General features: G+C 44.9%; 1 protein-coding gene across 2 annotated transcripts in view; it reads right to left on the reverse strand.

Moving 5' to 3' along the window:
* The window catches only part of disp3 (dispatched RND transporter family member 3), a 300,294-nt gene that overhangs the window by 16,223 nt on the left and 268,412 nt on the right, over positions 1-15,659 (reverse strand). For both annotated transcript variants that reach the window (XM_033048014.1, XM_033048013.1), the window contains exons 12-17: positions 12,465-12,572; positions 9,070-9,206; positions 7,889-8,070; positions 4,723-4,853; positions 2,833-3,014; positions 2,485-2,611 (exon numbers count right to left, since the gene is read on the reverse strand). In XM_033048014.1, the coding sequence (XP_032903905.1) occupies positions 2,485-2,611; positions 2,833-3,014; positions 4,723-4,853; positions 7,889-8,070; positions 9,070-9,206; positions 12,465-12,572 (867 nt within the window). The remainder of the gene's footprint in view (positions 1-2,484; positions 2,612-2,832; positions 3,015-4,722; positions 4,854-7,888; positions 8,071-9,069; positions 9,207-12,464; positions 12,573-15,659) is intronic.

Below are 15,659 nucleotides of genomic sequence, written 5' to 3' on the forward strand. Positions count from 1 at the left end.
TGCTGGACCACACACATTACCACTGTAACACTGACAACCACTCCAGGATCATCTTCATACGTCTTCCATCACGATAGCCACACTTACGCAAAGGAATTGGCCGAGTATCCCTGAGCTGGCCCTAGTTTCTAGCGATATTTTATGTCTATGTTTTTATGTAGTTTTTGTTATTTTTTGTTGGGGTATGTGTGTGGGGGGGATGGGGGTGGTGTGGGGGGGAGGGGGTAACTTTTAAATCTCTCCCTGCACGGGAGACCCGACCTTTTCTTTGTCGGGTCTCCGTTGTCGTTGGGGCTGCAATGAGGAGCGGCCTCCAACATGAAGACCGGGGACTCTGGTGCCGAACTCACCTCACCGTCGCGGAGCTGGCCGAGTCCAGAGCGGGTGGAGCTGTGGTGGACGCTGCTGCGGCCCGACCCCCGGAGATTCGGTGGCTGCAACTGCGGGTTTGGCGGACAGTGACACCGGGAGCCCACGGGTCCCTGGAGGGAGACCGCTTTTCGGGGCTTCCGCAGCGGCGACTTCTCCCGCCCGAGTTGCGGGGTTGAAGAGCTCCTGGAGCGGGGCCTACATCACCGCCCCGCGCGGCTTGGAATGGCTGCGGGACTGCGAGCGCGCGCCGGGGGCTCTAACACCAAGACCCGGTGTGCGACCTTGCATTACCCGACGTGGCTTAATGGCCACGGGACAATTCGCCATCGCCCGCCGGGGGCTTTGACTTTGACTCTGACATGGGGGGGGAGAGTGCAGTGGAGAGAAAAGTTTTTTGGCCTTCCATCACAGCAATGTGATGGATGTTTATGTAAATTATGTTGTGTCTTGGGTCTATTTGTTTGTAATGTATGGCTGCAGAAACGGCATTTCGTTTGGACCTCAAGGGGTCCAAATGACAATAAATTGAATTGAATTGAATATTCACAAAATCCCAGAGTAACGATGGGCAGCACAATGGCACAGCAGTAGAGTTGTTGCCTTACAGCGCCAGAGACCCAGCTTCAATCCTGACTGCGGGTGCAGTCTATACGGAGTTTGTACATTCTCCCTGTGACTGTGTGGGTTTTCTATGGGTGCTCTGGATTCCTCCCACACTCCAAAGACATGCAGGCTTGTAGGTTAATTGGCATAGTGTACGCCGGTCAGCGTGGATCCGGTGGGCAGAAGGACCTGTTTCCCTCTTGAAGGAGCATCAAAACCTGCTCCTGGCACTTCAGAAAGTGGTCTAATGATTAATCTGTACTAATTTATTCCCTTCACAATTCGTATTCTTTGTTGGATGAATTTGCTTGTTTAAAATGCTAGATAGAACCATGCATTTGTTGCGCTTTGCATGATTGCAGTTTCAGGGCGCAAACGTCAAAAGAGGGCAGCAGACTAGCTGTAAAGTTGTGACAAATTGCTGCAAATGATTTGGATACAGATTCCTGCTGCAGCTCTCAGTGCAAAATAAAGAGGAGACAGTGATATCAAAAGAAAACTAAAACGGGACAGGTAGTGGTTGAAATGATTCTAAACATATCAAATTAACATGCAGAAACAAGAGGACATTATAAAGTTTTATTAGGAATCTGAGGGATAACATTTGTACACAAAGGAACGAGGTTGTTGAGGCAGAGACTATCGTTTCTTAATTGTTTAAGGAACAATTGGACAGGTACATGGATAGGACAGGTTTATAGGGATATGGGCCGAACGCAGGCAGGTGGGACTGGCGTAGATGGGACATGTTGGACGGTGTGTACACTTTTGGCCGAAAGGCCTGTTTCCACACTATAAGTCAGTTGATCGAGATGGCCCCGACCATGGCTGCCAGGAAATCCTCATCAGAACCATCTGAAGAAGGACCCCGACCCGAAACGTCACCTGACAAAGTTCTCAGAATGCTGCCTGACTGGCTGAGTTACTCCAGTAACGTCTGTCCTTTAATGCGTTAACCTGCATCTGCAGTTCCTTGTTTCTTCATCAGATCCTTTCTCACATACCCTTCCATCCACTGCTCCTCATGTCCCATCTCCACAGGCCAATGAATCTGTCAATTAAGTCAAGATGTGGAGGGGATGTTTCCACTAGTGGGAGAGTCTAGGACCAGATGCCTCAGAATAAAAGTACGTACCTTAAGAAAGGAGATGAGGAGGAATTTCTTTAGTCAGTGGGTGGTGAATCTGGGGAATTCATTGTCACAGAAAGCGGTGGAGACCAAGTCAATGGATATTTTTAAGGTGGAGATTGATAGGTTCTTGATTAGAACGTGTGTCAGGGGTTATGGGGAGAAGGCAGGAGAATGGCAGTGAGATAGATCAGCAACGATTGAATGGCGGAGTAGACTTGATGGGCCAAATGGCCTAATTCCACTCCTGGAACTTATGAATTTATAATCTCCAGCACTGTTGTATTGTTTTAAAGACAGGTTGTGCGCTGCACCCAAGTGCAGTCCAGACTGAGTCGCATTTAGGGTAGACATTGGCTCTGACTGCATTCTCCACTTACCAGAAGGTAAACATTGAGCTCCACCTGGCTTCACCAACTCATGGTTGCCACCAATGGCCTTGCAAATCTTACACAGGTTCCCAATTTCTTGGAACAGGTCGAAGCTCTCATCGTAGATGACACTGCCCTTTCAGGATGGAAAGAGAGAGAAGCAGGTGAAAACGAAATTTCAACATTAAACCGCGGAGGTAAACAAAAGAAGTGGAAGATGGCAAGGCTTGGCCGACGGAACAGCAGAAGATTACACAAAATGCTGGAGTAACTCAGCGGGACAGGCAGCATCACTGGAGAGAAGGAATGGGTGACGTTTCGGGTCGAGACCCATTCTGACAGAAAAGCAGCATGTACCATATCTCCTATCACATGGTTGTCTTGTTTCCGTGTGCGGTTCACTCCCAGAATCCCAAACACAATGAAGACCATGGCTCCCGTGTCCACCAGGGGGCGGACCGCTGGCTTCCCACAGCCGTCGTTCATGCAGGGGTTGAAGTCAAACGTTGGGGCCTCTTCAACATTTGACACCGAGAAAGCTAAGGGGGAACACATCATTAAACGTGAAGCAAAAATATGACACACATGTATCATCAATTTGTTTAAAGCACCTTGAACATAAGAAAATAGGTGCAGGAACTGCAAGACTGCCCCAGCATTCAACATCATGGCTGATCTATGCCAGTTCTGCAGAACCCTTCAGTCCTCAATTGTTCAACTATTTATCAATTTCTACCTTAAGTATATTTAATGATCTGGCCTCTTACACCCGGTGGTAAACAATTCCAGAGTCACAACCCTCGAGGCTAGGATGAATCCCTCTACTTAATGTTTTTTAAAGGAATTCATCCCACACTCTATTGATATGTCTCCATGTTGTCACAGTGTGAGGTGAGAGGGGGGGGGAGTTGGGGGGGGGGTGCGGAACTAAGCTGGAAAAAAGAGGCGGGGGCAGGACAGAACTTGACAAGTGACGAGGTGGATATACGTGATGGGGGAGGGTTGATCGGCAGATGGGAGAAGGTCGTGACAAAAAGTTGGAGGTGAAAAGGAGACAAATGGGTTTAGTATAAGGAAAGAAGAGGAGGAGTGAAATGTAAAACTGGAGGGAGGGATATGGGTGGAAGGGTGAGGGGGAGGGGAAAGGGACGATAAAATAAAGTAGGCAAGAGAGCAGTGTATGGGGAGTGCTTAGGGAGTGGTGGAGCCACAGGATGACCGGAGTAGTGGGAGATGGGTGTGCACTGGTGAGGCAGGGTGGGAAGGAGGGGTGGGTAAGGGGTATATTACTTGATATTGGAGAATTCAATGTTCATACCATTAGGTTGTAAGTAACACAAGCGGAATATGATATGCAGTTCTTTCCCTTTGCGTGTGGTCTTGCTCTGGAAATGGAGGACGCCAAGGCCATAAAGATCGATATGGGAATGGGAAGGGGAATAGAAATGGTTAAAACCAGGAGCACCAGCAGGCTTTGGTGTACAACTGTTTGGTAAAACAGTCGCCTAGTCTACGTTTGGTATCGCTGACGTACAGGAGGTCACATCAGGAGCACCAAATGGAATACACAAAGACTATTCCCCTCCAACCCGAATGCTTTGCATAAGATTCCAGCATCTGCAGTTTCTTGTGTTTCCCTATCTCTGTCTAACTCATGTCACTAAATTACTGATCTCATCTGCAGCTTTCTTATCCCCAAACTAACCATGGCCTCCCTGTAAAAAGGATGTTCTCTTTGCCTTATCCATTCCACCTCACCCTCTCTGCAATTAAAACAAACGTATGGTCTCTGGTCCTCAGTTCTGGCAAAGTATCCACAATTTGAGACATGGTCCTGTCTCTCTATCCACACATGCTGCCTGAGATGCTGAGTGTTTCCACCATTTTCTGTTTCTATTTGAGATTTCCAGCAGTTATTCTGAATTTTACTTAACAGTGAATTTTTTTCTTTTAAGCTTGGCTTCAATACTCCAAATACAAACACTTTGGATTTTCCTTCAATCCTATACTTCATACATCTGACCGTAAAGGCAAACGTAGTCCTTTACCTCTGGAGAAAGGGGAATAGCTGTTGATTCAGGTCGAGACTCTTCTTCAGACCCAAAACGTCATAATTCCGTTTCTCCAGGGATGCTGTCTGACCCACTGAGTTACTCCAGCTTTGTTGTGTCTGTCTGTGATTTAAACTAGTATCTGCAGTTCCTTCCTACACATTTCATGTGCTCCTTTATGTGATGGTCAACCTACCTTTCTTGTAGGGGACGAAGAAGTAGCCTTGATTGGGGCCATTGGGTCCTCCACTAAGAATGCAGCCAGGTGGTGCCAGGCAAATTCGACTGTGGTAGGGAGCCTTCCTCAGCTGGGCATAGTACAGCTTCCTGGAGGAACCAGAAATTAGACACAGGGACCAACTTGGAACATATTCACAGATTTAATTGCAGCAGATGAAATGAGTACTTCCTACTAAGAACATCCTGTTTTAATCTACGATGTTACTAACAGACCAAGTCAAAATAAAGAAGTTCTACACACAATGAAAGGAATATTCCTTTTTTATTCAAATACCATCCCTTAGAAAGTTTTTCACCCCACACTGTTGCTGAATAAGGATAGACTTGAATTTTCTCACAAAGAACTATTATGTGAACATTGTGGGGGGGGGGGGGGGGGGGGGGGGAGATAGAAACACACTGAATTGGGATGCCCTCATTAATGAAGTGTTTATCAACACTCATTTTCTAGGACCATGAATTATGAATGGGCATCTCCAGAGTGTGAGTTTATGGAATCAGTTCGCAGAGAAGTGCCCCATAAAATTATAATTTGCTTTGAGACATAATACTTGGCAATTGGTACTTTAGTAGCTTTTATTACTAAAGGCGGCTACACCTTTCCCAGCTGTATCAGGCAACTGTTATGTGAGGCAACTGAACCATCCTACTAGACTGGAAACTAGACTGGAAACTGAGCTAATATCTACCTCACTGGAGATATGCAAACTATCTTTAATCACACTATACTGGACTTTACCTTACACTAAATGTTATTCCTTTTATCCTGTATCTGTACACTGTGGATGGCTCGACTGTGGTAATGTATTGTCTACAGCTGATGCATTAGCACGCAACAAAAGCTTTTTCCTGTACCTCGGTACAGGTGACAATCAACTAAACTATAGTAAACTAATCTAAAAGATTACAACACTGGTCTGCCAGGTTTCTACAAATCAATTTTGAATGTAAATGCAGAATGTTATTGATCGTAATTTTTGTACAACTTTGATACTATGGATATCTTTGTGGATATTTTCCAATACAAACTGCCCTAAACTTAGACGACTTTGATCTCTGTGAGCAATTTCTTTCATAGGGCTCATAAGCATGGTTGGATCAAATAAAGAGAAGATTGCTAATCCATGTTGGACGTCACCTTGATGCTTATGCTGGTAGCGAATAGTGGATGAAACTCTGCATCCACAGTATTGGTCTTCATTATCTTATATGCAGCATTTCCCCATAAAGGCTTTATTTGAATTGAATTGAATTGAATACATTTTTTATCCAAGTATGTATACATACAAGGAATTTGGTGCTTTGCTCGCAAGGATAACAACACAATATTCAGTAGACAATTAAAACTAAAACATTATAATTTAAACATGTGAAGAATAAAATAAAATACCAGAGCAAAAGGAGGCTACCGACATTTGGCTGTTGAGTAGAGCTACGGCTCGTGGGAAAAAAGCTGTTAATATGTCTGGCTGTGGCGGCTTTGACAGTCCGGAGGTGCCTCCCAGAAGGAAGTGGTTCAAAGAGTTTGTGGCCAGGGTCAGAGATGATCTTACCCGCTCGCTTCCTGGCCCTTGCAGTGTTACAGGTGTCCACATACTTTGCAAATAACAGGAGGGACATGAGAACAACAGTTTTGTCATTCGATTAAATCAAGTTTGATCTGAAGCCGAACTCCGTGCACTTAAGTTATCAATCCGATAATTTAATTCTGCTTCTCTTTCCACAATGGTGAATATCTCCAGCATCTTCTGTTTTTATTTCATTCACTCAACTAGGTTGCATATCCTTTTGCATCCCTGCCATCTAAGAACAGGCTAACCTCAGTTTTAAGGTTCTCACTACCCATCGGTGTGATGAAGAGCTTCCTAACAATGTCACTCTAATTTTAAAAAGCATGCTGATTTCTGCCTGCCGCACTTCCCCACCATGGTAAACATAAATTCTTACCAAGTAAATCTTTCAATCATCTTAAAATACCTCATGCAAAAAAACCCCAGAAGTGCATCGATACCCTGCATAAGGTTATACCGCAGAGCACTGATCCAGATTAACAGTCTATGCTCACTTGTCCAAATAATTACAATTACGATCTCCATTGTACATTATAAAAGTCTTGCTCAGATTGCATACTGTAATGCTAGGCAGTTGATGCAAGTCCCTGCTGTGTGTCAGTGCTCCCCACCAAAGAACTTCTCCAAGACTGACTATGGAGAGATCTCCTTAGAATCTAGACACAATATGCTGGAGTAACTCAGCAGGACAGGCAGCATCTCTGGATAGAAGGAATGGGTGACGTTTCGGGTCGAGACCCTTCTTCAGACTGAGAGCCAGGGGAGAGGGAGACACAGAGATAAGGAAGCGCAAGGTGTGAGAACATCTCCCTCTCCTCTGACTCTCAGAATGAAGAAGGGTCTCGATTCGAAAAGTCGCCCATTTCTTCTATCCAGAGATGCTGCCTGTCCCGCTGAGTTACTCCGGCATTTTGTGTCTATCTTCGGTGTAAACCAGCATCTGCAGTTCCTTTCTACACATTTCCGCTTGCCCTGGAAGCTGCCAGATGTTGGAGGAGTTGAACAAGTAGTGTGGTTGCTCAGGGCTGAATGAGGGCCCTTATTGGGTACTGCCAGCACCTGATCTGTGCATTGATGGAACACGCAGATCCTAAGGTCTCGCTCATCATCTCCTGTTGGAGGAGATGGAAATAGTTCTGGGCTAAGGAGAGCAAAGCAACAAAAAAGGGAGAGACAGCAACTTCCATTATATCCAACAGAGTAAGTGATTCAGCCTCTTAAAGTTGGTCCACTATCTATTGAAGACCGACACAAGTTGCTGCAGTATCTCAATGAGTCTGCATCTCTGGAGAACATGGATAGGTGATGTTTCGGCTCAGGACTTTTCTTCAGGACTCAAATCTTCTTTGGTAAACCAGCATCTTCACTTCCTTGTTATTACATTACACCTTCTATTAAGTTCAGGACTGATCCCGATTTTAATTATTTACCTACCTGACTTTCATTGTACCATTCGGGAATCAAATTGGGTAAAGGGAGTTAAAATGAAGATGTTAATGTTTCCAGGCTTAAGGTAATAAATGACAAAATGAGTCCTATCTTTCCACTTACTGAGTGTGGTGTTGCTCCTTTGCTGATGCATAGAAATGAAAATCAAACTTCCAGCCTTTCCTTACGTTGCAGGATAATGTTGTGATCATCCACTTTCTTGGACACTTGGGACTTGGCAAAGCAACAGTTGATGAGCACACGGTCAGCTTCTTCGTGAAGTTGCCATTTGGCACCGTGTACACCTTGGAAGTGGAAAGAGAGTTAAGTTTAGTTTAGCTTAGAGACACCGCACGGGATCAGGCCCTTCGGCCCAACGAGTCCGCACTGACCACATCCCTGCACGTCTGGGCCGGCTCGGTAGTGTTGCTGCCTTACAGCACCAGAGACACAGGTTCAATCCCGATGACGGGTGATCTCTGTACTGAGTTTTTTGCCATTCTCCACATGACCGCGTGGGTTTTCTCCCGGAGCCCCGGTTTCCTCCCATGCTCCAAAGGCGAACAGGATTGCAGGTTATTTGATTTTGGTAAAAATTGCAAATTATCCCTAGTGTGTGTGGGATAGGGCTAGTGTACGTGGGTCACTGTTTGGCTTGGACTTGGTGGGCCTGAGAACGTTTAAAATATTTAAACTTGACAAAAATGGATTCAGCTACAACTACGACAGGCTGTTACCTTTCTCTTATTAATTGCAAAGCCAGCAGAAAGCTCCTACAAGGCTAACAAGATGTTCATGTTCTTTTTCCCATGAACATAAGCGAGATAACAAGCACAACTTCATGAATGTCTCCTCTATAATATAAACATTAAGAGGATAGTCAGACCCTCAGCTCCTACCCTTGCACTATAAGATTATAATGTACGTCATTAGTTAAATAAAAACAAAATGCTTTTTCTGCAGAAAAATAGCCTTTTCATATAACCATATATTTTGCTAACCCTTCCTCTCTCGGAAGAACCTGTCAATCTTAAGAAGCTGTCAATCTTAAGAAGCTGTCAATCCCCTGTCAGGGGATATGGGGAGAAGGCAGGAACGGGGTACTGATTGGGGATGATCAGCCATGATCTCATTGAATGGCTGTGCTGGCTCGAATGGCCTACTCCTGCACCTATTGTCTACTGTCTAAAAAGAGACACATTCCAGCTGAAGGTTCTCATCATGCTCTGATGAGACTCTTTTTCTTGCAGTCACTGACAAGAGATAATTTTAATGCATTTGTAATCCCTTTGGCAGGAACTTACTTTAAATGATGGGATCTCCCCATTCCTCAGCGACAGGAGGTGCCATGGTGATGGAACTGAGGGATGCAGAGAAAATCTGTAAATTGGGGTTTGCACGTCATCTTCGTACTTTGTCACATACACCGTCCATAGATCATCTGGGGAAAATGACAATCACAATGAGATAAAAAGGAAAACTTGTTCCCGGTTAAAAGCAATGGATCAGAATGAAACATTTCTTTCCAATTTCTCTGCTGTCCTGCTTTCATCAAACTTCGACACCATTCCTCGTTGCTAGTTTAATTTTGTTTAGTACCAAATACCACATACCAAACTTCGGCCCACCGAGTCCGCACCGAGTCCGCACCGAGTGGCGATTCCCGCGCATTAAAACTATCGTTCACACACTAGGGGCAATTTACATTTATACCAAACTAACGACACCTGTAGTTAGGATTGAACCTGAGTCTCCAGCGCTGTAAGCACTGTAAGGCAGCAACTCTACCGCTGTGCTACCGTGCCCCCCAGCCGCAAGTGTTTGGAGATTAATTTCTATAAGCGGGTCGTGACAGAATCACAATGTGGCGGATTTGGTGGAAAGAAGCCAAAGAGGGGGCTTCCCTGGGTTAGAGCGGCTCGTCCATGTAAGGGGTGCCTGTGCACATGTGGAGCATTTGCCCACATATGGTGGCTTTGTCCAGGCAAAGAAGGTGTGCCCTCAGATAGAAGAGTTTTTGCTAAGGAGGTGTGATGACCTGTTCATGTGATGTCTATGCCTGGCACACTTCATGAAACCTTGTTAGATTGACACAAAATGCTGGAGTAACTCATCGGGTCAGGCATCATCATTGGAGAAAATAGGTAGGTGACATTTCGGGTCGGGACAGTTCTTCAGGCCGATTGTAGTAAGGGGAGTGCGGATAAAACTGGAAGCGGGAAAAACGGAGGACAAATCAGGTCTGGCAACAGATGACCACAGGCAAGGAGGTTCCCTGATAGGCGGATTGTTGGATTGAGACAGGTGTGAGGCCAAGAGGGATAGATCGTTCCGAATTTTAGAGCTGGTTAATGTGCCTTTAATGGAGGTACCTTGTTCCCTGTGTAGGACTCCATTTGGTTCACTGTGGTGAAAACTAAATCACATTCGCCTTTGAGCCCTCAATACACCTGAAACAACTAGGCGTTTGTAGTACGGGGCCAGTGTGTAAGCAAACATGGTTAGTTTTGTCTCTTATCCTCAGCACTCCACTCCATGGTATTCTCTGCCCAAGACGTTTTGGTGCGTTGGTTAGATTCCAATTCGTCATCCTCCTGCTGTCCAGTCCCTGACCTCTCTCAGACACCAACCTTCCATTGTTTAACCAGCAATACCCGAGCAATGTGATTGTCACCACATTTCCGAACAGCGGAGGCTATACAGCCCATCGAGTACACGCCGGCATTCAGAGTAACCGTGTGAATCTGATACCCTTGCTTACTGCCTTGTAACCTATTCTCTCTCACCAACTGATTTGCAATTTGCAGAGGTCAAGTAACCTACCAACCTGCACATCTTTGGGCTGTGGGAGAGAACTGGAGCACCTGGAGGGACCCACGCAGTCTTTGATTTTAGAGTTTAGAGATACAACGCAGAAACAGGCCTTACAGTCCACCGAGACCTCACCAACCAGCGATCCCCATACACTAGCACTGTCCAACACTATTAGGATAGATAGAGAGGGACAATTTACAATTCTTACCAAAGCCAATTAACCCACAAACCTGTATCTCTTTGGAATGTGGGAGGAAACCAGAGCTCCCAGACAAAACCCACACGGTCGCAGGGAGAATGTGCAAGCTCCTTAGGGCAGCACCAAAGGTCAGGATCAAATCCAGCTTGCTGGAGTTCTACTGTTGCAGTTCTACAATCAGCACCACTGCTCCCCCACACCCCACCCCCCCCACTCCCTGGAAACTCCCCATGTAGATGATTGCCAATCCGAGCTCCAACTAAACTTACAACGCCTGACAATCCATCCTCTTCCCGTAATAACTTCATCTTCTCTGAAATGGTGCAACACCCACTCAGCCAACAGACATAATTGAGCTCATGACCAAAATGGTCAAAGACACACACAAAGACGGCAGGGGAGCACAGCGGTAGAGCTACTGCCTTACAGCACCAGGGACCTGGGTTCAATCCTGACTCCAAGTGCTTGTCTATACAGAGTTTGTACATTCTCCCCATGACCTGCGTGATCTCCAAGACCAACATTCCAAGGACGTAAATGTAAGATTGTTCCGAGTGTGTGTAGGGGAGTGTTAATGTGTGGGGATCGGTGGTCAGTGAGTACTCGCTGGGCCGAAGGGCCTGTTTCCGCGCTGTATCTCTAAACAAAACTATTGTGATTAGATTGCAGAGCCTTCACCACATTTAATTCCTGCAATGAGGGGATTGACATATGAGGAAAGGTTAAGTAAGCTGGGACTCTACTCTTTGGAGTTTAGAAGAATGAGAGGCGATCTCATTGAAACGTATAAGATCGTGAGGGGCCTTGATCGGGTGGATGCACCGAGGATGTTCCCAATGATCGGGGAGGCTAGAACTAGGGGACATAGTTGCAGAGTGAGGGGGGGCTCTTTTAAAACTGAGATGAGGAAGAACTTCTTCACCCAGAGGGTGGTTAGTTTGTGGAATTCACTGCCCCAGGGAGCAGTGGAAGCAGAAACGTTAAATATATTTAAGTCAAAAATAGATGTTTTTTTAGCTGCCAAGGGGATAAGGGGCTACGGGGAGAGGGCAGGGATATGGACCTAGGTATGGTTAGTATAGTAAGACCTGAGTGATCTCCTGGACAAGTGTCGATCGCCTGGATTGGGGTCGGAGAGGAATTTCCCGGATTTTTTCCCCGAATTGGACCTGGGTTTTTATCCGTTTTTTTGCCTCCCCCAGGAGATCACGCGGTTCTTGGGGTGGAGAGGGGTGATAGCGGTATAAAGGGGAGGGTAGTGTCTTGTGTTCTGTGTCTTGTGTCTACTGTTTGTGGGTAAGTGTGTCTGTTTAGTGTTCAGCCATGAGTGAATGGCGGTGCGGGCTCGACGGACCTGGTGGTCTACTCTCGCACCTACTTTCTATGATTCTATGATTCTATGAGTACAATGTAAAGGCCACAAACTCTTCAGACCAATTTCTACTGGTGATTCCCTCATAGAATGGGTTGATGGAAGAAGAGGTGGGAAGATAAACTGTGCATGAAGGAACCGCAGATGCTGGTTCATACCGAAGATAGGCACAAAATGCTGGAGTAACTCGGCAGGTCAGGCAGCATCTCTGGAGAAAAGGAATGGGCGATGTTTTGGGTCGAAATCCTTCTTCGAGGTGGGAAGGTGCTGATTACAAATTAAAAATAAAAGTTGTGTTTGACCAATGTTCATACCTTGTACTGCATTTGCTTCATTCCATGCGAGTATCTGTCCTCGCTTTTTCTTGCCTGAGGATGCTCGGATATTATTTAGCAGAGGCTGGGGTTTCTCCTGAAACAGACCTAATGCATAAGAGTGCGGCATTAGTCAACCAAAACTGTGCTGACAATTGTTAAATCATGTCATTACAGATTTTCACAGTAAACATTCACCCACCATAAGGAAATGAACCGAGCACTGGAATTAAAAGCATCAGAATAGCATTGCTTAGAGTCTATGGATCTGAAGGCGATATCTGGTCTTCAGACCAACCTCTTCAAACAAAAGTCAAACAAAATAGACTTATCCTGACATACCTTTCAGTTAAGGATGCTGCAGGGATAAGTGCAGATTTTGTAACTCCAGGGCAAAAACTCTCCCACTGCTGCCTCTTGCCCAGAGTAGGTGAATCGAGGACCAGAGGACATAGGTTTAAGGTGAAGGGGAAGAGATTTAATATGAATCTGAGGGGTAACTTTTTCATGCAAAGGGTGGTGGGTGTATGGAACAAACTGCCAGAGGAGGTAGTTGAGGCAGGGACTATCCCAACATTTAAGAAACAGTTAGACAAAACCTGGATAGGACAGGTTTGGAGGGAATTGGACCAAATGCGGGCAGGTGGGATTAGTGTAGCTGGGACATGTTGGCTGGTGTGGGCAAGTTGGGCCGAAGGGCCTGTTGCCCACACTCTATGTTACCTTCTATGAGTTGCTATCAACAAATTCAAAGCAGTAATGGAGGTCTGGGCATTACACCAAGTTTAATTCCCTGTGTATTCCCAGCTTTATTTTCATTATTTCATTTTCAAATATTTATACAATATTTATATTGATACCATTTATTTATATTATGCAATATTTAAATATGTATGACATAATGTACAATAACAGAATAAACCCATTTGGTTATGCAATTATTGTATGTTAATTTTCTTTGGCACTATTCAGGTTTTGCACTACAATCACTCTTGCACCATCCGTGTTGTTGTAATTAAAGTTGTCATTATCATTAGTATATGTAACTGTTTACACTGTGAGCTTCAGATGAATAAGGAATTTCATTGCATCCTGGTGAATATGACATTAAACAACCTAATCTAATTTTCTTTTAGTAGCTTGCTTTTCCTTTTAGGGCAGCACGGTGGCTCAGTGGTAGAGTTCCTGCCTTACAGCGCTTGCAGCGCCGGAGACCCAGGTTCGATCCCGACTACGGGTTCTATCTGTACGGAGTCTGTGTGTTCTCCCTGTGACCACGTGGGTTTTCTCCGAGATCTTCGGTTTTCTCCCACATTCCAAAGACGTACAGGTTTGTCGGTTAATCGGTTTGGTATAAATGCAAATTGTCCTTGGTGTGTGTAGCATTGTGCGGGGATCGCTGGTCGGTGCGGACACGATGGGCCGAAGGGCCTGTTCCCGCGCTGTACCTCCAAAGTAAAACTAAACTAAACCAGCTGTTATGTGTTTTTGCTTTCACCACTCCGACCACCAGCCGAGCAAGCCTTCATGCGGAAAAATATTCTCCTTTTATTTGTTTGATGATAATTTTAACCCTTGGTCTCGTGCCTTTGATCACTGCAAATGGATACACCTGAGTCTTACTTGATCTCTATTGTCAATTACAGAAGGAATCTATCTAACAATATCCAGGAACAGTGATATCATGGCTTGAAACCTCATAAAACATTCGTCTGCAAATAATAAAACTTATACATTTATACAGGAAAATCATTGCTACACTGTTCAGGATTATACTGCAATTTTAGTAGCATTAAAAACGATATGACTTAAAGTATATGAGAAAGTAAAATGATCAAGGTTGTTGAATACTGCCTTATGCATAAAGATGTAACTGTAAGATGTAACTGTAAGCAGTGAAAAATGCCATCAAAGCTATAAGAGTTTATTTTAGACCACCTTGTTTTATAGCTAGAAAAGTTAAGGGAAGGAAACTGTCCATATGTGTGTGTGATGTTGCTGGTACATTATGGCAAGAGGAAATTTCCCATTCTGGAATCGTGTCAGTTACATGCCCCTGGTGTAAAGCAGACTGTGAAGCATCACTAAATATTAGCGCACACAATAATAACAGGTCATTATAACAAGCATCTCTTTTCCCAGCACCCCATTGGAGTCTGAAGAAGTGTCTCGATCCGAAACATCACCCATTCCCTCTCTCCGGAGATGCTGCCTGTTACTCCAGTTTTTTGTGTCCACCCTATTATAATAGATACACTCCAGCACAGTCCATGCTTGTCTCATCTTTGAAATATTGGTTAAATAGTTTGTTTATTTATTGTCACAAGTACAGATACAGTGAAATGCTTGTCAAATCATCGCATACATGAGTACATTAGAAGTAGAAGTACATTCGAAGGGTTTCGGCCCGAAACGTCGCCTATTTCCTTCGCTCCATAGATGCTGCTGCACCCGCTGAGTTTCCCCAGCAATTTTGTGTACCTTTGAGTACATTAGAATCTGCCTCAGAGGGTGGTGGAGGCTGGTTCTCTGGATGCTTTCAAGAGAGAGTTAGATAGAGCTCTTAGAGATAGCGGAGTTAAGGGATATGGAGGGAAGGCTGGAACTGATTGTGGATGATCAGCCATGATCACATTGAATGGCGGTGCTGGCTCGAAGGGCCAAATGACCTACTCCTGCACCTATTGTCTATAATCTCTTCTGGAACAGCGCACAGAATGGTGCAATCTTGCAACTTTCAAGTCTTTGAAAAGTCTGATCCAGGCAAGGACAATTTCTTATTTGCTCACTTTAAGGTGCTCCAGTGCCACAATTTACCTTCTTTAAGTAACAGTCACTGGGAAAATGCCAATTTCAGAATTACATAGTTTTTTTCATTCCTCATCAACTGCACTGATTAAATAGTCAGATGTTCCTATCTTACTTCTGCGTAGAATTATACAGCACTTAGACATCCCAGGAAGGAAATCTACTATCTTTGACCAATCCAGCAATAAATGCAAATCCAGACCAAAGGAAGTTCCAGACAGTGGACATCTCCATCCAGAAAGAGTTCAACCATCTACCACTGGTACTCATTGCTATGACTGTGTTCCCACCCATCAACATCCTGGGGGTTCTGTACACCATCCACGATAAATAGCTCGCTTGATTGATCATCCGACCACCACCATAACCATTCATTCCCTTCACCAC

The sequence above is a fragment of the Amblyraja radiata genome, chromosome 31 (genome assembly GCF_010909765.2).
Source record: "Amblyraja radiata isolate CabotCenter1 chromosome 31, sAmbRad1.1.pri, whole genome shotgun sequence".
Taxonomy (NCBI): Eukaryota; Metazoa; Chordata; class Chondrichthyes; order Rajiformes; family Rajidae; genus Amblyraja; species Amblyraja radiata.